The sequence below is a fragment of the Terrapene carolina genome, unplaced genomic scaffold (genome assembly GCF_002925995.2).
Source record: "Terrapene carolina triunguis isolate 2854851 unplaced genomic scaffold, T_m_triunguis-2.0 Scaffold85, whole genome shotgun sequence".
Taxonomy (NCBI): Eukaryota; Metazoa; Chordata; order Testudines; family Emydidae; genus Terrapene; species Terrapene triunguis.
In genome coordinates this window covers 20,945,795-20,972,379 of record NW_020664436.1, presented here as the reverse complement: position 1 = coordinate 20,972,379, position 26,585 = coordinate 20,945,795, and the positions used below count along the sequence as shown (strand labels likewise).

The window sequence follows — 26,585 nt, the reverse complement described above, 5'->3', positions numbered from 1 at the left end:
GTTTAAAAAAAAAAACTACCAAGGTTGAAGGCCAGTAGTTCACATACCTGGCAAACAAATAAAAGCTGGTAATTGGTTGTGGCAACTGAATTGTGATGCGCAGGGGGTGGGTAAGCTGATAACACTGCAAAAACAGAGAAAAGCAAATGAAATATGAATCAGCGGCTGACCCCTACTGGTTATGTCAATTTAATATATTGCTTGTCTCCACCGCAGGGACCTAGATACAAAACACTGGCTTTTGTATTGCCTAGCAGAGACCCAAACTGAGGGCAATCAGCAAACGGGAACAGAGAAGGCAGCTGGGGAAGCGAGAGCTGCTTTTCTTTATTATTATATACAAAGATTTCTATCACCTCTGTTACAGGCATTCAGAATGCTGATGGCAATAGTTTACAGGAACAAACAATGAGAGAGCCCCAGGTCTCTGTGTGGTAAAGGTAAATTTGAGTCTGAAAGGAGTGCTGTACCCATGATGAGCTACTGCCAGGAGTTGAGTAGTCAATTAAACATGTTAGAGGAGAGTTAAATAGTTAGTTAGCAGCTTTCATTGAGAACATAGTTGCTCATGATTCCCTTTCCTCCACTTCTAGATTTAAACTGGCCACTGCATTATAATTAGTGGATCTGTACAATAATTCTGTAGACTTAGTCACCACAGATGAAAAGTACAGTCTTCCCAATGGAACAGTATAAAATGTAGCAAAAGCTGTAAACCATACAGTGCTGGAGCTCGAGCAAACAACTTGACTTTCACACAGGCAAATGTCACTTTTTAAACAGTTTCCCCCCCCCCCCAATCCTTGTCTCTTTTGTTTTCTACTAATGAGTTTAGTGCTTGTGGTTAATGCCCCAGCAAATGTACTTCAGGACTCGTGCAGGGAACCCACCTCCAGTGCCATTGTGGTGGAAGTTTTTGGAAGTTCGCAGCTACCAACTAAAAATTAGACCAGTGCCACCAACTCATTTCACACTGTCCCCTGAACAGGGCCCGAGAGCCAAGACCTAGCTTTCACTAGCAGTTTAGTTTCAATTTAAACCAGCCACTGTATCCCATTACCAATCCCCAACACCATCCCCCTCCTTCATGTTTCACCACTTTGGCACATGCACCATTCAGTGCCTCCGCTCCTCACCAGTTTCACAGGTACACATGGGGAAAGAGGAGCTCCTGAGTTCAATTGTTTTCCTTTAAGGGCTGTTTGACACCTTTCATGAACAATAAGGTACTACCCTTTCAGTCTCCCCACCCCTGCCAAAAATCACTACCAATAAGGAAACCTGGGCCCGCCTGCTACCTGAACTGTAGGCCTCTGCTCCTGGAAGTGAGGGAGAATCGACTAGCTGTTTGGGATTAAGCCATATCACTAGTTCTCAACTCTATTTTGGCAAGAGTTTTGTTTCGTTTTGCCAGAAAAGCAGCTTTTTGGTTCATGAAAATGTAGACGAACCCAATAGGCAGGGGGCTGAAGAGCCAAAACTACACCCCATCAGAATTAAACTCCACGCTGACTCTAGTAAGGGGAGGTCCATGGTATTGCCCTCACCTCTGCAACTCCATTCTGTGGGACACATGCTGCACTGGCACAAATTTGTGTCAGGATGTAAAATTGTGTTACACCATAGCTAGAGTGACCAGATAGCAAGGGTGAAAAATCGGGACAGGGGTGGAGGGGTAATTGGCACCTATATAAGACAAAGCCCCCAATATCGGGACTGTCCCTATAACATCGGGACATCTGGTCACCCTAACCATAGCACAACACATGAGGCTTTTAAATCTAGGATTTTTGCAATGTAAGTCACTACATTACACACATGCATGTACATGAGTGCCCTCTGCTGCTTAGACTCAGCCCTACTCAAGCATGTGTTTGTAGTTAGCTGGAGGCTGACAAATCTAAGCCAGCATTTCACACCCCCCAAGGGTGGCAGTGGCGGTGGGGGGGAGAGGGAGGGTTGTGTGGTGGATACAGCACACTTGGAGTGGGCAAAGTTACGTGAGCTCAGTGCTGCTCCCTGAGCAGAACGTGGCCATTTGACAGGCCTGGAAAATACACAAGAGCCACAAGCCAAGGAAAAGGACAAAAACGGTAAAGACACCAAGTCAAGAGGAGCAACAGATAACAGAGGCAGAAAAGAGGAAGACGAGACACTGTAAAAGAGACAGTAGAAACTGTGAATGGGGCTGCTGGGGAGCACCCCCAATCAATTGCAAGAGGGCAGGAGCTCTGCCAAAATAGAGTTGAGAACTAGTGATATGGCTTAATCCCAAACAGCTAGTTGATTCTCCCTCACTTCCAAGAGCAGAGGCCTACAGTTCAGGTAGCATGGCAGGCCCAGGTTTCCTTATTGGTAGCAGTTTTTGGCAGGGATGGGGAGACGGAAAGAATAGTACCTTATTGTTCATGAAAGATGCCAAACAATTCTTAAAGGAAAACAATTGCCTTTAAAATCTGTGACAAAACAAACAAACAAAAAAACCAATCCCATAGAGCTGGGAAGGAAGTGGGAAATATGGGATTTGCTTCTGAAGTACAGTGGGTAAAATCTTCACCACTGCGTAGGTCCCATGGAAAGTCAATGGGACCAAGCTGCTTTTGAGAATGTTACTTCCCCCTTATCTAGCCCCTGTTGGATGGAAGAGGGCACACCACTCACTTTTATAGATTGGTAGTTCTGGAATTGTCTTTAGTATGTAGCTGAGGTGACTGAAAGAAGCCAGCTCTTCTCTGGGGCCCACCACACTCCTCTCTTCTGACATGGCAAATTCTGCGCCCTGAGAGAGGAGTTATGATTGCTGTTCTGGCAACAGAAGTCCAGCTCTTTTTGGAAGGCTGGGTTCACTTGGTGCAACTGCCAGAAACTTTAGAAAAAAGTGATGTTACTTGGCTCAGAACCTGGACTTACGGGGCACACACAGAATGTTATGCCAGTCCCTGCGAAGCAATTACAATCTTTGTTCTTGCAGAGGAAGGCTCTCCAGTCAGCGCCGACCCAAGTCTCCTGGGGAGAACTATGCCCCATTTAAAAAAAACCTTGCTATCAGTCTGCAAGCCTGGCTGCCATGACCAAATCCACAGGCCCTTTCACTCACTGGGTTGAAAGGGCCAAAGGTAAGTTGGACAGGTCTAAGGAAATGTAAAAAATTGGAAACTATCCCAAGACCCTACTCAGGTGAAGCCTTTGGGGGGAAAACTTTCTCCACCTCAATGATGCAGGTGGCCAGAGCCGACTAGCACATGCCTTCACTGTCTGAATATAGTCACCTCTTCATAGGGTCCCTTGAAATTTAAATATGGTTATTTCCTGTTATGCTGGTCATTTGAGGCCACTGTATTATATAGGGCCCTTTTGACATTAGTCATCACAACAGAGCCCCTCCTGGAGTGTGCAACTCAAGCCTCACAAAAGGAGTCTTCCAGGTGCATAAGTAGTTTACACGTTATGTTGGAGAAGGTCCTGGCCTGTTACACAGAGGGGCCCAGGACTCTTTAGTTTCCCCAAATTATTATGGGTAGGGACATAGCATTCTTCCAGCTCTCACACTGGAAGACTAGTGTCAGAATATTTAGCGTGTCTGATCAGTTAGTCCTGGATTTGGCCCTCTTACTTAGGAACCATACTGATGAGAAGGTGGGAGCATGTGATCTTCCTCCCCAGAGGAGATCACCCTTTTCCTAACGACAATCATAATGCAATTTGGCAAGCTTGATAGTGGAGATGACAGAGGCCTTCTACATAGGAATGCAGCCTTTGCTTTCCTTCCTGAGAGCCAGTGGCACTGGTCTTACACGTATGCTGTTATGTGATCACCAAACAGAAAATGGAGCGTAAGGGCTCCTTGCCTCGTAAGGTCAAGGCTCCATCTGCACTAACAAACTGCTTAGAGTGTAACTGACCAGGCACTGCACTACTGGGCAGTAGACTACCTTAAACCCTGGTGGTGTTAGGTAGGTGTTAACTTGATTAGGCATTGGATAGTCTAGAAAAAACAAGCCCTTCTTAAAGTTTCATCATCCCCACCCCTTCAATGACCGCATCAGAGCTCACATGAGCCATCTCTGTGGAACTCGTTGCCAGAAGATGTTGTGAAGGCCAAAACTATAATAAGGTGCAAAAAACTAATTAGATAAGTTTATGGAGGATAGGTCCAACAATGGCTATTAACCCAAATGGTGAGGCATGCAACCCTATGCTCTGAGCATCCCTAGCCTCTGACTGTCAGAAGCTAGGAGTGGACAATAGGGGGTGGGTCATTTGATAATTTCTCTGTTCTGTTCATTCCCTGTTGGAAGACAGGATGCTGGGCTAGAAGAATCATTGATCTGAACTCCTATGACCATTCTTATGTTCTCAAGCTCCATCTACACATGTGGTTGGCACTGGTTTAACTAAAGGTATGATTTTAAATAGTTAGTTTAAACCAATGCAACTTTGTCTGACAACTTTTAAATACATGTAAATCTGGCTAACAATTTATTTTATTCTGTAAATTTATAGAAACAAATACAACATAATTAGGTTTAAACAGATAAAAATGTCAACACCAAGGTTTGCACCAGTTTAACAGTGCAAGCGTGAATGGCCAAGCCCAGAGGCCACCACAAAGTCCTCTAACAAAACCAGGGAAGGTTAGAGTGGATGTCAAGATTTTTAAAGCCATGGCTACCTGGGAAAGTGTTTTTGTTTTTTTCTCCTCAGTGTAACCTAAAGTGTGAATTTAAATTGATAATTATAACAGTCAATTCATATGGACACTTGTTTGAAATTCACATTTCAAGAGGAAGTAAATACTATGCAAAGAAAAGTAACCTGTATCCAAGTCAAATTAAAGGAAGAGCACAGACCAACTGGCTTTGACCAACGCATTTGCAATATGGATACTGAATTTTATCCAGTAGAATATTTTTACCCTACAATAATTGGGAAAGTCAAAAGTAAGGATAAATGGAGAGCAAGCTACATCAGTCTTCCTATTCAAGAGGCTTTGCCCCCCATTTTACATAGAAACAATTACATGTGGTATCTACTGTTTGAACAATAACAAGATTAGCAAACTTTACTGGGAAAAGGGCTACCCGTGAATTTAAGGGGAAAACTACTGCAGAATGGCAAGGCTACTGGCTAAAGCAGATGACTAGGTTTCAGACCTATTGCTATTTCCAGCTGTGGTAACTGGCTTACTGAGTAATCTTGGGGAAGTCACTTAACCTGTCAGTGCTTCAGTTTACCCACTTTTGTAAAGGTCTTGAGATCTCTGGCTGAAACACTATATAAGTATCCTATGTATTACATTGTGCACAATTCACAAAGGGATTGATTACTCAAAGCAACCAGCCCTGCCATTGCATTAGCTCATTCCTACAAACACATCTCCAAAAACTACTTGCTTCTTTATAAAAGGCTATTTTTTGTTGAAATGAGCCATCCCCATCAAGTACCTTACACCCTGCTTAGGACAGCAGGATGCCCGAAGTCCCACAAATCAAACATATCACTCTTCAGACAGCTGGTAGTTTGGGCTGGAGAGAAATGAAACCCGAAGTGGAAAGCCCTGCAAAGGACAACTCTGCTGTATTTGTGTATGTGATACATATTCCTGGCAACAAGGCTGATGGACCATTACCTGCTAAGTGGCCATTCTTTAGCAAGGAAAGGGACAGGGACAAAAATCCCCATCTTAGCAAAGAAACAGTATGTAGTTTCCTTTCTTTATGAGGCTACCTGTCACCTTACTCCCAGCTGGAAAAGCTTCCCAAAGGGGGGAGGGGGAGAGGACTATAAAAAGAAGTGGCAGACACCCCTCTTCTCTCCCCTATCTGTCTCTGGTATTGCACCTAAAACAACAACAAAAAAAACAGCCATCGGACTGTGGGGGGAAAGGGATCCTGACCTGAAAGCTTGGTCAGTAATCTGCTGGAGCAGGTGGTGAGAAAGTTTGCTTTGCAACTAAGATAGTTTAAGCAGATACTAGTAAGCGTTTTATCTTTTTCTCTTGAGGCATAAAAGACAGAAACGGTCACATGTACTCACTTAAAAATTTCTTTGTAATACTCTATCTAATCCAGTGTGTTTAAGTTGAAGAGTCTGGATAACTATTTAAGGTAATAAGCTGGTATATTATTTCCTCAAGGGAAGAAGGGACTTAATATATTTGTACTGTCGAGAAGAGGGCTGGACAGTACAGGATATACATTTCTGGGGAAAGATCTGCAACTGGGAATGTGTTATATCTGCAACATGACCAAGGTGGGTGAGAATCCGGGTGTAGTTGGCAGGCTGCAGTTACACACAGGGTAGGTCTACACTACCCACCGGATCCCTGATCACTCTGCCGTCGACTCCGGAACTCCACCGCAGCGAGAGGCGGAAGCGGAGTCGACGGGGGAGCAGCAGCGGTCGACTCGCCGCTGTCCTCACGGCCAGGTGAATCGACCTAAGATACGCCGACTTCAGCTACACTATTTGGGTAGCTGAAGTTGCATATTTTAGGTCGACGCCCCTCCCCCCCCCGCAGTGTAGCCCTAGCCACAGACACTTGTGTGTGGGTGCGGTTTGCATGCTGGAAGGTGGTTTGTGAGCGGCCCAGCTGGGAGCTAGGAAAGCAAAGCATTGTAAGGCACCTAAAGATTGCCAGGCCCAGGTGACACAGCCCCTCACTGGTCTGGATTGTGCTCTGGTATGTCCGTTTCCTTTTCACAAACAACAAAAGAAAAACAAAACAATCCATTTAAACCCTATTGTGTGAGCGCTTCCCCTGTACCGAATGTCATTCAAACTCTTTATAGATGTATTCATCTTTAGCCTATGGACATCATTATCTCGCCTATTCATGTTTTGTTACTTGCACCAACAACTGAATTAGTCTGGTTTCCAAGAAGCGTTAATGACTATATTAGTCTTCAAAGCCATACAAGTGTGACTAAATTGTTGTCCTCCTTCCCAGCACAGTGGGTTCCAACTTCTAAAAATTCTTATGTCCTTACAGCCTGTTCATGACTCCACTTCAAACTGTCATTCCCGCAGTTAACCCGATTTTCAAGTATGACAGCTTTGCACTGTATTTGCATCTATGCAGATATGGCTTCTTGGCAGTTAGGGGAATTCATCACTATGTATCCATCCCCTATTTTCTCTTTTTGCTATCACCCCTCTTTTGCATCTTGGTTTTAGATTTTATTGCTGTAACATGACTGGCTATTGTTTTGTTGATTACATTTCTATTCTATCAATAAGACACCCAGGTTTTCCATGTGATTATTACAAGCATGGTTGCCTTTTTGAAGACCTGCCAGAACACTTAACACGTTCTCTCCTTGGCCAATTTTTAAGGTTAAAAGTTAAAAGCAATTTTTTAGATGACATTCTGAAACCCCGTAAACTGTTTCAAAATCTAAAGTAGTACCACATGGACACACAAGCACAGATAAATCTTTATTGCCTTAACTTTGATTTTCAAAAATGAGCATTGGGTATTTAATATGTAGTAGCTTTATGTCTTTATATGTACAACATTACAACTGCATATTAGTATTAAATGAACAGTGATACTTTGATAACTCAGTGTATTTATAAAATGATTTTTTTTTATCAAAATACACTTTTCACTAGGATAATAAATAAAATCCAGCCAAACCCACCTACACAAAGTTAAAATTAACTCTGGTAGATTTCAGTGTGGTACATAGTTCTTTAACTACCATATTCGCCCCTTTTATCCCATCACTGATGCTCATCTTCTGGGCTAAGAAAACACTTATTTTCCGCCACTGTGGTGCAATTTCTCATTCCACATCATCTTCAGCCAAGCATTGTGCATTTACAATTCTCTGTAAAAAAAAAAAAAACACTTAATAATTATAAAACTGTCACTAAGAAATTGATGATTGAACATACATAAACAATAAAAAGTTTGGCATACATTTGACAGATTTTTGTAGATTATAACTGGAAAATCAAAGTATTGTGCAATATTTGACAAAGTCAATGTCATAAATTGCATCTCTTATTAGTGATGCAGTAATCACTTGTGTGTACTGTCATTGTTCTCTAATGAAACAGTGACTGCTGTTCCTGATCATTGAGACAGTCTATATTTCCCATGTTTATGACACCTTTCATCCCCAACTGCTTTAGGAATTACATACACACAGCACTGAAATGCAGTCACGCATGGGCTGGATGGTGGCAACCAACTAACACATACAACACATGGCTCAACACTAGGAGAAGGAGAGCTAGTCATCAAGAATACGCAGCCAAACCCTTATTCTTCCAAGGGAGCACCATGTGATTTTTAGCGTCCACCTAGGGTAGACAGGACTCTGTTCTTAACACATTATCCAAAAGAACCCACATGGTTCTCAATCCAAGAAGGATATTTTGAAACTAGAGCTACAAGGAGTTTTAGCTATTTAGCCATACAAGATACAAGAAGTTCAGTTCATATACCAATCACCTTCTAAGTTTAAGAGGGGACAGTTTGTTTTCAGTTATATAAACTGAAAAACAACGGTGTTAAAATTCTTGATCATGACCCCTTCTTTTATGGCCTTCAGGCCTGATGTTCATGTTGTAGTTCAGCTCATATAGACTGTATATTATAGAAATATGCACTGAGTTTAATTTCTGAGTATTTCCCTTATTAACCTTTATTTTTCAGGACTTAAACATGTAGAATCAAAATTCCCTTCAGGATTAAACTTGAAATGCCAGGCTCTATACTTGTAGGGAGTTTGACTAGATTGGACAGTGATTACAAAGGGTTATGGTGGTAATTAAGATTTATTCCTCTTTTAGGTGTTGAGAGTAGGCATATTTGACACCACTCATAGCTACTCAAAGTGCAATGTTTAAAATTTATACAGAATTTACGATTTGTGTGAGTTTTGCAGAGCTTACAACGAGCAATGTCCACAACTCAGTACTGTTCTGACTTGCAAGTTATTTAAATAAGTATGTTCTATTGCAGAGAGCTGTGATATCCTAATACGATAAGCAAATATGTCCATTTTTCTGACACCACAGGACTTATGTCACGTGACAAAACATTCAGATGTATTTTCAGCACTGTTGTATTAATGATGTATGTGTATTAAAGATGACCAGCAAGTGTTCTAGAAAACATTTTAATGTTTAGAAACAGGTCTTCAAAAGACAACTGTCAACTTCAGTTCCAGAGTGATGCACCCGGAATGCATAATTCTGCAAGGACTTGCAGAGATGACCTAGAAAGACTAAAAGTAGTAGTGGCTTCCATTACTTTGATGTGGTGTAGAAATTTTTTTCTCTCTCATTACTATTTTATATTACTTAGAATATACAATTTAAAACCACATCACAATAAAAGCACCCACCACTTACCTACTACCTTTACCCCCCGCCCCACAGGTATCTGGTAGGAGATGATTTGCTTAAAGGCATCAGAACTGGAGCAGATACTACAGATTCAGAGTTGCTGACACACAAAGAAAAGGGGATTCAGTAGGTAACTACAGAGTTAACTTTTCCATTTCAACTTTGCAATTAATTTTTAATCTATGAACACACAGTACTTTTCTCATACTCATTTTGAAAGCGTCAGTGGAAAGGCACATTTATCATCCAAATGATGAATTTTTGTCTTCCCAGTGGAACCAGTAAAATATCCACCCTCCATAAAGACCAAATAATGGAACTACTCTTCACCAAGGTTATTTCCAATCCCCAAAAATGGGGGGTGGGGGAGAAGCTTTACATACCTGGCTAATTGTTGGGAGCTTAGTTAGAAGCATCTGGAACACTGGTGGTGGAAGAGTCTGCTGTAGGACTTGTAATAACTGCTGTGGCTGTCCACACACAGCAATGGCATTTGTCAAGTGGTCCACACCCTTCTCATAGTCACCTATGAGACATAAGGTTTCACTTCAAATTTTGCCTTTGGTGCATTACGTTACATTGTTTGACTTAAGCTACCTTACTACATCTACAAAGTAGACTGCAAATATTACCCCCTCACCACGTTGAATCTTTTTAACTAAAACCTGTCTTCATCCAGTCAGATAAAGTAACCTTAAATTTTCATTTCTGATGGCTAATTTCTTTAAAAGTTTAACTCCACTAATTTCTGCTAACCTAAAATATCATCCAACTGTGATTGCTAAGTCTAACTACATATATACTAAATACAGAAAGAAATCTGTCAAGAATTTTCACCACAGTTTTTAGACATACCTATCATTTCACTGCCTCCATTAAGTGAAAGGGGTTTGTCTCAGAGGGGGTTCACATCCTAATGATACTATCCCAGAGGAAGCTTCATTTATTGATGCAAAGAGGAATTGAACTGCTACATTTCCCACAAGGACGCATGAAAATCAGTTTCAGGATTATTATATTTTAAAGTAACATTTTGTCTGATATAAATTGAAAAGTATGTAACTTTTAAAAGTAACAATTTGAAAACATGTCTAAAGGGAAGCAGATTCTTCCATTGTTATGCATCAAAATGGTAGCCTCTTATGTGATAATTATTTGTTTTATATTACATTAGGTGAGAAGTTTAGTGATTTTTTATTTGAAATATTCAGTATTGTGTGGGAAAGTGTTTATTCCCCATATTTTTCATTTCTTCCCAAAGAAAAGACTGCAAGTCAATTTTAACTTGTACATAGCTGCAGGATAGATGGGAGAAGTGTCAAGAGAACTGCATAAGAAATTACAAAAGGTGACAATAGAAGAGAATATTAAAATGGCACTTTGACCTACATCTGTTAAAACAATCTTTGCACAGTTTAAAAATATGGCATATTAAAGCTCTGCAAAACATTTAGTTAATGCTTCTATGTCAGGCCTCAACACTCTTCTCCCTGCCAGACTGAAGAAAAATTCCTTTTATAGCTTCCCATCTTAGAGACTTTTGCAACAACCACCTTGTGCTAGTAATTCCTCGCCAAGCTGTATCTCTTCAAGGAAGAACTTTTGTACAGCTTCAGCATCTTTTAAATCAGGTAACTGTAATACAACAACAACAAAAAATTGGCAAGGTCTCAAAAAGCATCAATTAATACATAAACCACAAAAGAACCGCAACTTAAAACAAAATTGAATAGCTACACATTTGTAGAGGAAAACTGCAAAAGGGGGTTTAAAAAGCAGCGTCTTAGAATAGCCTGCTAAGTTAGAGATTTAGAGGAATTATTTCAGCTCAGTACTAATGTGGACACGAGAACAAATGGATATAAACTGGCCGTCGGGAAGTTTAGGCTTGAAATTAGACGAAGGTTTCTAACCATCAGAGGGGTGAAGTTCTGGAACAGCCTTCCGAGGGAAACAGTGGGGGCAAAAGACCTCTCTGGCTTTAAGATTAAGCTTGATAAGTTTATGGAGGGGATGGTTTGATGGGATAACATGATTTTAGTCAATAGGTCAATAACGTGCCATCGCTGGTAATTACTAACAATGGTCAATGATGGGATATTAAAAGTTACTACAGAGAACTTTTTCCGGAGGGTCTGGCTGGAGAATCTTGCCCGCATGCTCGGGGTTCAGCTGATCGCCATATTTGGGGTCGGGAAGGAATTTTCCTCCAGGGTAGATTGGCAGAGGCCCTGGAGGTTTTTCGCCTTCCTCCGCAGCATGGGGCAGGGGTCGCTTGCTGGAGGATTCTCTGCGACTTGAAGTCTTTAAATCACGATTTGGGGACTTCAACAGCTGAGTCAAGGGAGAGAATTATTCCAGGAGTGGGTGGGTCAGCTTTTGTGGCCTGCATCATGCGGGAGGTCAGACTAGATGATCATAATGGTCCCTTCTGACCTTAAAGTCTATGAGTCTGAGATGAATGTTTCTAAAGATCAGGCATGAACGACTTCAGTACATCATTGCATTTACCACTCTTTGCGATGGTGTTTTAAACTTTTATATTCAAATAATTTAAAGGAAACTACTGTTTGTTTTTTAAAAAGAGTTTAAATTCTAAGCTGCTTTGTAACAGATACACTCAATATATAAGTAAGTCTAACAATGTTTCTCATTTTGGGCAAGACAAACTATTTTCCACATTGCTCATTAGGGGACTCACTAACAGTAAGTAAAGATGTTATCAAATCCAAAGCTTCAGCTAGAAACTTAATACTTCAGGTATTCAGAATTCATCTGACTGATCTGGTAACCTTTAAACCCTACAAATTCCTAAACAGATAATCCTCTGAGGAGCTGAGCACCCTCAGTTCACACTGAGCTCAGAGAACTGGAAGAGCACAATACCGCCTAGTACTGGCCCCTCATCTGTTACACAGAAGAGAACACAACCCCCACAGATGGTTATTTATGGAAGCCAAAAAACCCCAGTGCATATTGCAAGAGGGTTGTTAGCATTGGAAGCAAGGACACAGCACCCTTTGAACAGATCCTGCTTACAATTAATCCTGGTATAAACAAGACATTTTTCAAAATAGGACTACAGAAATGAACACAGTATTACCTTGGAAAGCCCTGCTCTCTCTTTGGCAAGCTTCTGTTTCTTCCTTCCTGTAGATAAAAATATCATGGGTTTAATTTATAATTATAAAATAATCTTCTGTTTTTATTTTAAAACAGTGAATGGTCTAAAGTTATTTTCAGAATAAGGAACTGATAATTACATGTACTAAACACTTATGGATGAAGGCTGAGGGACGCAACCCAGGCCCACAGCAGAATATCAATGAACCTACTACACAAGTGGCAACTGAAAAATCCTTTAGCAAAGGATGAATTATATTCTGTGCAGTTCTCTCTCTTTGGAGACAATCATGTTTTAACGGCCATCCATCCCCTACCCCCAATCAGAGGCATTAAGGCAGAGGTGGGCAAACTACAATCCGCAGAACTGTCCTGGCTAGCCCCCGGCCCCTCTCACACAGCCTCAGCTCACTCACTCCGCCACTGGCGCAATGCTCTGGGTGGCGGGGCTGTGAGCTCCTGGGGCAGAGCAGCTGCAGAGCCTGGCCTGACCCGGTGCTCTGTGCTGCGTGGCCCAGCTCCAGCCGGGCAGCACGGCTGTAGCGCCGCCACCCACCGGTGCTCCAGGCAGCACAGTAAGGGGGCGGGGGGGGGGGGGGGGGGGGAAGGGGGGGTTTGGATAGAGGGCAGAGGAATTTGGGGTGGTGGTCAGGGGTGTAGATAGGGGTTGGGGTGGTCGGGGGAGGAACAGGGGGTTGAATGGGGGCAGGAGTCCCGGGGGGGGGCAGTCAGGAAGGAGGGGGGGTTAGATGGAGCAGCAGGAGTCAGTCAGGGGACAGGGAGAAGGATGGTTGGATGGGACAGAGGTCCCAGGGAGGCCATCAGGAATGAGGGATGGGGTTGGATGGGGTGGCGGGGGCCCGGGGGCAGTCAGGGGACAGGGAGTGGGGGTGTGGATGGGGCGGGGGTCCCAGAGGGGCCATCAGGGAACAGGAGGGGGCCGGGCCGCAACCCCCTCCCCTAACTGGCCCTCCATACAATTTACGAAACCCGATGCAGCCCTCAGGCCAAAAAGTTTGCCCCTCCCCCCTGCATTAAGGAAAGCACTGGGCATACAGTCTCAGGAAGGATGGGTTCTTCTCCCACTGACTGTACTATGTACTACAGAAACTGTACTGTTGGTTACTCCTGCTCCATGCATGCCTGGCCAAAGAAGAGACAAGCGTGCAAAGAATGAGTAGTACGGGATTATTACATTAGGTGCTCAGGATTCCTTTACATATGTCTTTGCCTTCATGAGCAGCTGAAGAGTTTGGTCTTCAAATCAAGCCAACCTAACCTTGAGTCAAGTTACCTCAGTGAACAGCCATTTAAATATCCTTTTGGGCATTCTGCATCTCAGGTAGCTTATGGGCTGAAGAGGGCCCACTGGAGAAACATCAGTAGCCACAAGCCCTCTCTAATAGGTAAGAGTTAAGGGTTGGCACCTGGTAAAATAGGCTCAAGTGAGCAGAAGACAACAAAATCCCCAAATAATGTTAAAGCGAACAGAGTCTGAGCAAATAAAAAACTGTTGGGAAAGAAATGACATTAACAGGATCATCAGGTAGCATAGGAATACAGAAGTCAATTTAGGGCTTGTCTGCACTAGGAAGTTGTACCACTATACCAGTATGGCATAGACAGTTCAAAATAGCACAACTCCTGTTGTCGTCAATGCAGTTAGGGATATAAATGTGCTTTATACTAGTACAGCTATTCCTCTATGGGAAGAGGAATAACTATCATTGTGTTCCCACCCTTAACTGAAACAGTTATGCTAAAAAAAAGTTTTTACAAGTGGAGACCAGGCCTTAATAAGTGTATTAGATCACTGGACAGTGAACAATTAGGGGTTGACAAAAATTGCTGATCATATGGCCCATTAGAATACACGTAAGCAATTGCTCTAATGGCCAAAAGGATATTTGGAACAGTAGATGGTCCACACTATGAAAACATCTGCAAACCCCTGCATCAGTTGACAATTTAATGTATGAAAAACTGGAGATGTACAATCAACATTGTTTATGGAAGACATTTATAAATTTCAACTTCTATCAAAATGACACCTGCAATACTATCCTGATCCCTAAGTTTCCATAACATTTAGACTACCATGCAATATTGCAGATGGAGAAATACATGAAGAAAAGATATTTGCAATATTAAACTGCAGTGCATTATAAAGAACATTTTGTCTCTAAATCTACCACTCAAAATAATTTATGCTTGAGAAATTAGTGTTCTCTCTCAGTTAACCCCCAGTTTCCTTGATTTGCATATGCAAGTTTAAGTAGTGTTAGCCTGAGACTTGATTTACAAGGAAAGCAATTTTAAAAAGACAAATTTAAAAGGATCAAGAAAAATATTTAACATGTCCCTACCCTCCACGAGAATACAGAATTCATGCTGAATGCAGCAGCTGAAGTCTATTCAGCATGAGTACAGCAGCTACTACAAAATAACTATTTCCAGGGCTAATCACTTCGTAAATTCAGCATTCAGAGATCTGCTCTTAAGGAAAAAAACTTTGGTTTTAGAATCTCCTGTCGGAACAGGAACAGACATTTAAAAATGTAGATGTTTCATGATTCATCATAAGTAGGGGAGATGCATTTTAAGCCTGCAGAAGCACAGTCTTTAAAAAGGGAGTATAGAGAAGATGCAAAAGGTAACTCTAGGTTTGTCTGATTATGCCATTTTAAAAATAAGATTACATTTTGAACCTATTCTTGGGATGCAGAGATATTTTCCAGTACTTACTGCTGTACATTATACTACACAAGTAGTCCTCAGATAAAAAGCCATTGGGACCTAGAATTGTTCAGATCAGTTCCAAAAGTTAATGCCATCATTTCTTCTAAAAGATTTTGCTTCAAGTTGATAAAAAAGCAAGCATCAGATAGCCAAACCAATGTTTTTAAATACATTACACACACCCTTGCAGAGGCACTTTGAAGCATCTGACAGTTTCAGAGCCAAAACCTAGAATGCTTACAGATCTACAGCATAAATTCACTGGTTACAACAATTATAGAAAACCCTAACAAATGCTTCTAGAGAATATTTGTGAATTCCTTCCACACCTGTTTGCTGCAGCAAGCTTAAAATATTCTTGGAGCAGCAGACAGGAGTGTGGCTTCAGGCGTGATAGCAAGGAGCAAAGTAATTAGAAAATTAGGCCTTGGAAAAAACTAAGAACTCTCCCATACAAACCTTAATAGAAATGAAAGTTTCCATCCATTCTAAAAAAACAAAATGGTATTTTTTACTATATGAAGTTAAGGTTTATAGGAGGGCTTTTGGGTTAACCCAAATGCTCATCTTGACTGTCTACTTTCGTACAGAGACAAGGAGCGGGAGGTAATATCTTTTATTGGACCGATTTCTGCTCAGAAGAGAGACAAGCTTTACACAGAGCTCTTCTAATCTTCAGGTGTGGGAAATGTACTCAGAGTCACAGCTAAATACAAGGTAGAATAGATTATTTAGCATAACTAGTCAAAACATTTCAAGGCACCTTTCAAGGCCACTTAGCTGTGAGACGCTGAGTATATTTACCAGACCTGAAAGCTTGTCTCTCTCACCAACAGAAGTTGATCTAATAAAAGACATTACCTCACCCACCTTGTCTCTCCAATATCCTGGGACCAACATGACTACACAACATTGTATACTTTCATATAGAACTGTTGTTTTGTAATCAGCATTTGTGACCCAAGGACTTCAGGGTGCCAACTGCCAAAGGGCACTGGGGTATACAGATCCTTGAATTCACCAAAACCCCCCAAAAAACCTTATGCAAGGACTCTAATGAAAGCCTGTGTCACATTAGTCATCACAATGTATGAAAAATGTATATATGCTAAAAATTATCTTCTTGTAGTTAAAGACAGGTCATTAAAAGGCAGCATACACCTTGAGGCAAACTTCTACAGACAGGAGGTGGCTAGACATTTATCTTCCTGGTGGACCATTATGTATCTTACAATACAAGTCTGTCAGCATACAGTCTCAAATCATAAAGAAGAGCTTAGACTTCAGAAGGAAATTGACAGGAAGAGGTAATAGCAGGGCATTGCGGGGGACGGGATGGGACGACTATTTTCAGGTGAACATCAAAGGTCTGGTATATCTCGGGGTGCAGAGACATACTGGCATTCCTTCAGTCATCCTGGCTGAAAACACTGGGAAAAGGACTTGGGGTGAGCTATCCTATAAGAAAGAGATGGTCTTGTGAATTAAATTAAGGCTCTAGAAAGCATGTTATGATTTTGTTTTATATGTAACCATTTGTTTCCAATATTCTTTCTTACTATCATTTGAATATCTTCTTTGACAATATATTTATTCTGGTTTTCCCTATAAACATATCTAAGGGCTGTGTGTTAAGTGGAGCGGTGAATCTTGTTAGCTGATGTGTAATATTCCTTTTGGAGAATTAGGCTATATCCATACTACGTACCTTTTAGCGACACAGCTGTGCTGCTAAAAGGTGAGAAGTGTAGTTGCTATTTGCCGGCAGGAGCTCTCTAGCCGACAAAGCGCTGTTCACACCGGCACTTTTCATCGGCAAAATTTTTGTCATCCGGGGTGCGTGTGTGGATTTTTTTCACACCGCTGAATGACAAAAGTTTCTTCGTTCAGGTTCCAGTGTAGACAATGCCTTAGAGAGTTCTGAGAGTGAACAGGGTCTGGACACTTTAGGGATGCTTGGAGGTTGGTGTGTGCCTATTGCTAACCTGTACAGAGAGAGCAAGGCATGTTTGCATTTTCAGAGGCTGGTGGAATTGGGGAGCTGATCCACAGCAGGCACACCACAAGACTTCCACACACTAAGGACAGGTGGTACCAAGGTACATCACAGCATCCAAGAACCATTTCCTAAAATATAGCTTCGGGGACTAATGTTCCGAATGCTTACAACATAAAATTAGTGAAGTAACGCTGAAAATGAAAGCGCAGACAACATTTCTATGCCAACCAATACTTGGGACAAGAAACACTGAAGTCAAGTAAACACCAAATATACCTATATTATAGTCTCACTTCAGTAATTGAAACAGAGAATAGATCTGACACTGCAGCTTCCAACAGAAATTAATCTAAGCAAGATCAAGAGACTATCACTTTCAAACACTGCACAAGAGTTTAGTGTGTCAGTCACTTTCAGGATCCAGGGGCAGTAATGCATTTTTTTAATGCTTGGAACATGAATCTGGCCTATTTATTTTTGCTGTGGCCTTTGATTCCCAGATAGTTTCCTAAATACATGCCAGAAAACAGAAGATATAACAGTATAGTCTTGGTGCCCTGTCCCCCTCACCACTCAGTATTAGACTATTCATTGCCATGTATATCCATATGATAGACAATCCGCTGCTTCCAAACAGATACATTTCATCAATCTCTAGTATCATGGAAACCTAAAAAGGTTATATTTTTTATCTTTGGATTGTATTAATTGTTAAGATCTAATGCCTAAATTGTGTCTACTGTCTACACAAAGTAGTCATGAAATTTTCCTTCTGTTTCTCTACTACTAGTGCAGTTCCACACGGTGGGAGCACCAATGCAGACCAGCTACTGCATTTTGACCACTATTTTGTCTAACTCTTCTCAGAGCAGGCCTAGTCAACAGTGGTAAAGACACCACTGACCTGTCTACACTAACACACTCTGTTACTAGCACCTGTTGAGCTGCCCTGGTACTAGAGAAACAGTGGAAGCCACAATGGAGAATTTCAGAAAAACCTCAGTATCAATAAGGCCTTACAGTCAAGAGCCAGTCACATCAATACATGCAAGGAACCAGAAGAGGTTCTGTATTCTGATGCACTTCACATGACATTGAAATTGAAGCTGCAGATCGGTCAAATGCAATGGAATGTATCAGTCTTTTTACACAGGATTAATAATTTACACTTATGTAGACAAGTTTCATTAGAGGATCTCAAGGAACTTTAAGGCAGCTGATCTAATAAAACAATCTCTATTATGAGTTTAAATTTGTCTTGAAAGCTCCATTAGAGACCCTTGTCAAGGCACTATCAGCTTCGTTACTCGAGCATCCAGCTGGCATTTTTAGTAGTCAATATTTCTACAAGGACACTTTGCAACATCCAACCTCATTTCTGCCAAATACTTTTTTAAAAATAGCTGACAAGGTCATGATTAGTACAGAACTGGATTTATTTCAAAGTCAACTTTCCCCATAGAAATCAGAAAACAGTGGGGGTTTTAATCCAAATCCAACAATGAATAATTTCTATGCCAGATTAAAAATATATGCAAACAGTATTTCTATGGTCCCACAAATCAGAGCAGGGGTTGAGGATGCAGCAATAGTATAGCAGATAAATGGATGTACAACTGTGTTGCTTAAGAGCATAAATCAAAGGGAAGAAATATTCCTATTGGACCTGGAGGGAAAGGCTCATTCAACACAGAAAGTTAAGATAAAAAAAAAAAAAAGGACTAAGGCTACCACATAAAACTCTACATTTTTAATAATATCAAGTAAATATCCAGTTTTCAAGATTTCAGTCAACGGTAGTTTGGAACTAACGACAGATCTACACTATAAACTTACATTGGCATAACTGAAAAATCCACAATCCTGAGTGATGCAGTTATACTGACCTAACCCCCAGTGTAGACAGCAGAGGGAGAAGCTCTCCCTTCAGCCTAGTAGTGTCTCCAGTGAAGCGCTAGAGCAGCTTTTTCAGTGTAGACCTGCCCTTAGTAATACCAAAACGATGGCAGATGGGATAATCAGGCCCAAACCCTCTCATCAATAATATAATAGCTATCTGGCATTTACATTATGAATAAATTTATAGAACATCTCAGTACATCAGGAATATGACCATACATCGTACAAGTATACTTGGGAATAGACCAAGTCATTTTAGAAGTAAACTTAAACACCCAGAAAGAATTCATTAAGTTATAAAATTAGATTGTACTCATTTCTTTTATTCCGAATTTTCAAAGGCAGAGGTGCAAAAGTGCACTATTGTAGCAATATTACAGGTGGTTCTTGCACAGAGAAACCAAGTTACCTGCCCATACACTGTATAGATACAGCTTAATACATGGTGCTTATCTGGCTTGTTGTCTGTGAAAGCTTGCCTATGAAATCAAGGAAAGCATGCTTTTGCCTGTAAATTAGTGTTTTATAAGTTACATGTGACAAACCAGTCAGGGCTACTTATTGATTATTACAGTCCATATACAAGAGTGTTAAATCTTTAAGGATATTTTAAAATCCAAGATTTAGGTTGAGTACTCATGACTACCTTAACAGAAGAATGTAAATTATATCTATTTTTAGCATAGCAAGCTATGGATGTACTCCTCTTTGGCAAAAAATTCTCTTCAGCTTAGGAATTCTATATATTCAAGATTCGGTACAGGGATTCTCTGCCTCTCGACTGGCACATAAAGGTATCAGCTCTGAGGAGTGGTTTATAAGTAACTTCCAGAACTCAAATTTACAGAAAACTACAATCTTTCCTTTAAAAACATAACTCAATTACATTAGAGCATTTGATCTACTGTTGAAGATGTGAAATAACAAAGAGCCACAGGAAATTAGCTCCACATTTTGGATAGATCTTCAGTTTTTTCTTGCATTCGTTCTTATTCTGGAAGCTATGGCAATAAAGCTACCAGAGGGGTTTGAGAATGCAGTAAATAACAGCAAAATGAGCAGGCTCAGAGCCCTTGAGTGTTGCTACTTTCCTCACTCAACTCTTAGCAATTTCTCAAATCAAATTGTATGGTTTTATCCCCTTACCTCACAAATGCATTGAAACTGCAGCCAGATAATGCAATATGAAATATGAAAAACTCCCACATTCTCAGCCAAATTTGAAGAAAAGGAGGTGCTATGTCAAAGGCAAGATTCCAATTCAAGGATTTATTTAACAAATAACTTATGCAAACCACAGAAATATAGTTAAAACATAGTAAAACTGATTCTCTGGTGCTATAAAAAAAAATAACTATTCAGATCCAGCTAAACTTGGAGAGATTCTTTATTCTTTTCTCTATCTCCTTCACACAAATCACTGTGCACCTCAGGCGAACACACAAGTAAGCATGAGCAAAGGCAACTGCCCCAGCCTATTCTTTTTGGTCCTCTCCCATGAGTGAGACACCCCTACACCAATTTTGCATCTGAAGACTTCCCACCCCTTACATTTTTTACGAGTTGCTTGGCCTACTTTGCTGTGCACATCTAGTAACCAAGGAAACAGAGTCCCACGCAGGGAGGTCTCAAGGAAAGTGGGGTGGATGGAGGAAAGACAATCAATCTGGGACAAGACGCCGCTCCTCACCCCCTCCAGCAATTTACTGCGCGCAGAACCTTCAGACAGCCTAGAACGCGTTCTGGGCAGATCGATCAACTCGCACGTGCTGGGGGAGGGTCAGCTTCCGGGGGGGAGGGGGAAGAGGCCGCGGAGCGGGCCCGCTGCAATGCAACAGAGCCCAGCTGGGGTCGTGGGGTGGAGACAGAGGCAGGGAGGGAGGCCCGCAGTGCGGGGTGGGTGCGGAGCAGAGACTCCATGCGGGGGAGGAGCCGACAGCAGAAACCACGTGTGTGTGTGTCCGTGTCCCCGTCCCCCTCCCGCGGGAACTCCAGCACGCGCATGGGGCGGACTCGCCAGCGCGAGGACACGGTGAGGTGGTGGGGCCGGTTGGGAGGGCGCGCGCGAGGCCTCGCGGGGGGAAGGGAAGGGGCGGGGGTCCCGGACACTCACGCTCCCGCAGCCGGTTCCTGAAATTGGGGTCGCTCCGTCTCTTGCGGTCGAAGTAAATGCAGTAGCCGATTAAGAGGGCCCCGCAGAGGCCCGCGGCGATGGCGCTGGTTTTACCCACCATCATCCTGCCTGGCAGCGAGGGAAGGGCCCCGCTGCGCCAACCCCCGAAGCCGGGCTCTGCTCTGCCTTACGCGGCACAGCGCGCTACCCAGCCACCACCTTGGAGCGGGCGAAGAGAGAAAAGGCCCTCGCTTCCGGGTGTAACGTCATCGATCCGCGCCAGGGATAGCTGTCTGTCTACGTGCCTGAACGAAACACCCTGACTGCGCATGCGTGGGGAGCTCGCTCCACTTTTCACCGCCGGGCTTGACCGCAGCCTGCGACCGCGCTCGTCCCTCTGCGCATGTGCGAACGATGGCGCCCCGTCCTTGTACCGGCGCGAGGCTCGCGTGCTGGAGCCTGGGTTCGGTCGGGGCTGGGGGAAGCTGTTCGCGCACGTGCCCAGGCGGTTGCTCCAGCGTAGAGCGGCCCGGCCAGTGACCCGCGGGTCAGGGCGGCTGCAGCCCTGCCTCCCCGTCCCGGTCACTGCGCTAAGGGGCGTTTCATAGCGAGGAGCGGGAGTCGCCTGTCCCCGCGTAATCGCTCCCCCTCTCCCCCCGGCTTAGATGCCCCGCTCCGGCAGGGCTGAGCAGCCCACCGTGCGTCTCGGCCACCTCCAGCAGGTGTTAGCTTGCTGCAGATCTGGGAGAGAGGCATGGTCCAGGCCTGGAGCCCAGTGTGCCAGGTGCTGCACAAACACAGAGCAGAGACAGCCCCTGCCTCAGGGAGTCCCGGTCCTCCCCGTGCTAGTTAGGAGACAAGGTGGATATTGACAAGACAGGAGCGCAAGGAAGCACTGAGTCAATGGTAGCATGCTGGGTCTGGCTTGGCATTTTTTGTCAGTGTCCCAGGCCCAGCAAAGGAGAGTTCTACAGTTGGATTAGAAGGAGGCCAATATGCTTACTTAGCCGCTAGTTAGAGGGTGCTCCCAGGTGGGCAGTGGAGACTGACATTATGGGCCATTTCTCTCTACCCCCATTCCTCCCAGCATGTAGTTACTGCACACGCATTTCAACAGCCACATAACATTTAGAAAACAAAAATGAAAGCCGCTTGCTAAGTCTGAAGATCCGAAAATGCTTGATAGGGTGATGGAATTACTTTTTGACCCATGGTCTTCCCAGGATAGAGCTGCAGTGCCAGCTTTTTCCACAGGACATTATTAATCATGTCTATTACATTAGCATTTTGGGCACAACAAAAAGGAAGCCCCATTGTTGTAGGCATTTTACAAGTCAGTCAGTCCCTGCCCTGAGTTTACAATCTGTCTCAAACTAGCTAGTGTTGAAGCCTAATCCCTGATCTTCCATGCCCCAACTTTTAGACTGGTCATCTGATTGATTTTTAAAAATAGCATGTTTCTAATCAGATACATGCTACATTTTAGCAGTAGTTGCACCTTTAGCAGAGGGTCACTTACTTCATAGCTTGTGTAGCTTGAGTTTGTTGCACCTTGCATTCTGGTTCTGCCACCACAAGCTCCCTTTCTGCCACTTTCCCGTTCCCCACTATTTTAGGGACTACTTGATATTCCCCCCAATCTTCCCACAGGGTTTTTTGTGTCCCCAGTGCCCCTATCTGTCATACAATGGCTGCCTTTTCTCACCAAAACTCAAGGCAATTTTTGCAGTCTTACACCCAGCATTACAATTCAGCTGCTAAAAAGAGAAGGGAATCATTGTCATTTAGAAGCCAATCTTGCAAAGTGATGAGCACCCTCAATTTACACTAAAAGCACTGGGGGTTAAGGGCTCTCAGCAGGGCCGGTGTAAACACTAGGGGGTGGGGGAAAGGAAGAGGAGACTGTGGTCACCGGTCCACCTGCGGGGGTGGATCATGGCCCTTCCAGAGGATACAGGGTTAAAGAGCTGCAAAAGTGTAACCATCCTCAGCACGTGCCACCTTCCAAGGCTTCATCCCTATCCAGCCCTGCAGCCCTGTGGAGCAGGTAAATAGAGCCCCATTTTTTGGTAAACTGAGGCAGAGAACAGGGACATGACTTGCCCAAGGTCACCCAGGGGGTCATTGTCGGAGTCCTGCTTTGAACACAGGAGATCGAGGCTCCTAGTTCTGCGCTGGCTCGGACCATTAGACCAGAGGCCTTCAAGCCCTGAGCTCTGCACCTGCCCACACAAGGTATTAATCTGGGATTCAGGGGCAGCACCCTGCAAGTTTTCAGTGAAGAAACACAGCTGTTTCGAGCCATTATGGCTACAAGGAAAATCTTCCAAAGGTGATGGGCGTCTAGCCGACACAGTTCTGTCTGCCTGAGTCTGCAGCCAGCCTGGGACAACAGCTCTAGGAAATGCGGCAGTGACTGTTAAGTCTAATTATGATACCCTCAGAGCCAGATTTTCATGTAACATGGGTGACTAGTTGCATGGTGCACAACCACTGCAAGTGTGCGAGCAACTCAGGTTAAGTGCAGCTGATCCCTGGGCAGGCTGCAGCACCCAAAAGATTTTTGTTCTCACACTGAATGACAGCAGATGCACCAGTAACTTTACTAGGTAGAAGTTTAGTGACCACATTAGTGCCATATCCTCCCCACTCCCAGCATTGGGCCAACTGCTCCTCATCATTCTCCTGATTGCTTGTAATGTTATTGATGGGAAATCTGGTGTGGATTGAGGGGTGTATATTTTCATTAAATATGTAGACTAAATAATGAAATTCATAAATTTTCAAGCCGAATGTGCATTAATTCTAATGAACAATGCCACATTATGCAGTATTCATTTTTGAAAGTTTATAATAAGCGATGGTTGGTGGGGGGGGGGGAGCACGCAAGGTGGAAGTTTCACCTAGGGCACAAAATATCCTTGCACCAGCCCTGGCTCTCAGCATCTCACATGATTTTACATTGATAGGAGGTCTCTGGGCTCAGCCTTGGCAGGCATGCCTATAACAGAGAGAACATTTAAGCTATGTCTACATCTACAAGCTTACAGTGTCACAGCTGTGCCACTGTAAGATCACTTGTGTAGCCGCGTTATGCCGATGGGAGAGAGCTCTCCCGTCGACGTAATAAAACCAGCTCAACAAGCGGCAGTAGCTATGTTGGTGGAAGAGTGTCTCCTGCCACCATAGCACTGTGCACACAACTAATGTGTCCGAAACTTCTGTCACTCGGGGATGTTTTTTTCAAACCCTAGAGCAACATAAATTTTGCTGACATAAGTGGTGTAGACATGGCCTTAGACGTATGTAAAGACAAGACCAAAATGATATACTTTCCATAAGCAAAATATGACTCAACTGGTAGTACACTGCTGTATAAAGATCCCATGTATGTGTTTTCTCCAACACCCCTCTTTAGTCTGATGTATAACTACAGAACACACTTGCTGCAAGTTAAAGGAACATTGTCAACTTGAAATATAGTCCCCTTCACAAGTGCGTTAAAAAGTAGTTTCAGATACAGCAGAACCTCTGAGTTACGAACACCAGCGTTACAAACTGACCAGTCAACTACACACCTCTTTCGGAACTAGAAGTACGCAATCAGGCAGCAGCAGAGACCAAAAAGAAAAAGTAACTACACTACAGTACTGATTTAAATGTAAACTACTAAAAAAATAAGGGAAAGCAGCATTTTTCTTCTGCATAGTAAAGTTTCAAAGCTGTATTAAGTCAATGTTCTGCTGTAAACTTTTGAAAGAACCACCATAATGTTTTGTTCAGAGTTACAAACAACCTCCATTCCCAAGGTGTTCGTAACTCTGAGATTCTACTGTATATGGGTTGGATTTCAAAAGCACTGAATTGACAAAATTGCTGCCATTGAAGTGAATAGAAATGTTACCAAGAGGAGTGGGCCGGCCAATACTGAACACTTCTAAATCCACATACCCACTTTCTGTGATTTTAAAATATTCACTTTCCTAGTTTTTCTAAATGTTTCCTCTCCCCATTTGCTCTATGAAAGACCACAAAACAAAAGAAACTGATTTTACAAGGGAAAACTGTGAAACCGGACTATACAACTCTCTGCCAAATGCACAAACTAAACAAACTGAAAAAAAAAATTCTGATCTCTCTCAAATATAATTCATTTCTGATACAGCACTTCCACTATTACAGATGCTGAGCTGTAAAAAGCGGTTACTGTGACAATCAGGGTCCAGACTGAAGAACAGAAGGTTTAACCTCCCAAAATAAGTAATTAAACCAATTGTATACTATGTCATTGCATTATAAAAATATATTAAGGTCTGTTATGAAAGCTTATAATGTTTTGAACTTGATAGCCACTATGAGATATGTATACAGACCTTGGTTATGAATTAGTGTACTTGTGTATATTGAAAACTGTGCTTATAAACTTCAGCTCCATCCAACAACAAGGCAGTGAGCAGTCAGATGAGGGGGGTGGATGGGGAGGGCACCTCCCAAAACAGTTGTTTACACAAAATTGTCTTCAAGTAACTCCATTGTCCAGCCCAGGAAAGGAGAATGATGGACGATTAGAGTTAATGGAAAGACACTGAAACAACTGGGAATTGAAAAGAACACCCTGGCTCCAGGACATCAAATAAGGAGAGAATTTCCCCACTGTGAACTGCAAGAGAAAAAAAAGTAGAGGGTTTTTTTATCAAAAACTTGGATGACAGTCTTGAAGTAGGCTGGCTGTAAATGGTGGATCCCTTGTATAGGTAAGTGATATGCTGTGGCAATAGGTAACTCTTATCAGAAAAGAGATTTTATCTAATATGAAAGTGAAAAGCCTGAGGTTCATAGAATCATAGAAGATTAAGGTTGGAAGAGACCTCAGGAGGTCATCTAGTCCAACACCCTGCTCAAAGCAGGACCAACCCCAACTAAATAATCCCAGCCAGGGCTTTGTCGAGCTGGGCCTAAAAACCTCTAAGGATCGAGATTCCACCACCTCCCTAGGTAACCCTAGTGCTTCACCACCCTTCTAGTGAAATAGTTTTTCCTGATATTCAACCTAGACCTCCCACACTGCAACTTGAGACCATTGCTCCTTGTTCTGTCATCTACCACCACTGAGAACAACCTAGCTCCATCCTCTTTGGAACCTCCCTTCAGGTAGTTGAAGGCTATCAAATCCCCCCTCATTCTTCTCTTCTGCAGACTAAATGAGCCCAGTTCCCTCAGCCTCTCCTCATAAGTCATGTGGCCAGTCCCCTCATCATTTTCGTTGCCCTCCGCTGGACTTTCTCAAATGTGTTCACATCCCTTCTGTCAAGGCTGGATCCCCACTTTGAACTTTAGGGTTCAAATGTAGGG

At 42.8% G+C, this 26,585-nt stretch overlaps 1 protein-coding gene and 1 non-coding gene across 2 annotated transcripts; both read right to left on the bottom strand.

Annotated features, from left to right (window-relative positions):
- Window positions 1-7,424: 7,424 nt before the first annotated feature.
- TOMM20 (translocase of outer mitochondrial membrane 20) lies at window positions 7,425-21,486 on the bottom strand. Its single transcript, XM_026649677.1, has 5 exons — window positions 21,234-21,486; window positions 12,464-12,510; window positions 10,914-10,995; window positions 9,744-9,886; window positions 7,425-7,832 (listed from the first exon to the last, which is right to left on the bottom strand). Exons 1-5 carry the CDS (start codon window positions 21,355-21,357, stop codon window positions 7,788-7,790), a joined length of 441 nt encoding a protein of 146 aa, XP_026505462.1. The 5' UTR covers window positions 21,358-21,486; the 3' UTR covers window positions 7,425-7,787.
- LOC112105623 lies at window positions 20,023-20,160 on the bottom strand. Its single transcript, XR_002908031.1, has one exon. It is a non-coding gene; the product is annotated as a small nucleolar RNA SNORA14 (small nucleolar RNA).
- Window positions 21,487-26,585: the final 5,099 nt, after the last annotated feature.

Coding starts and splice junctions, on each gene's coding strand:
- TOMM20 (XM_026649677.1), bottom strand. CDS start 21,357: ATGATGGTGGGTAAAACCAGCGCCATCGCCGCGGGCCTCTGCGGGGCC. Junction 10,996..12,463: donor AGAGAGCAGGGCTTTCCAAG/GTAATACTGTGT, acceptor GTTGTATTACAG/TTACCTGATTTAAAAGATGC. Junction 7,833..9,743: donor AGCTCCCAACAATTAGCCAG/GTATGTAAAGCT, acceptor TTTTTTTTACAG/AGAATTGTAAATGCACAATG.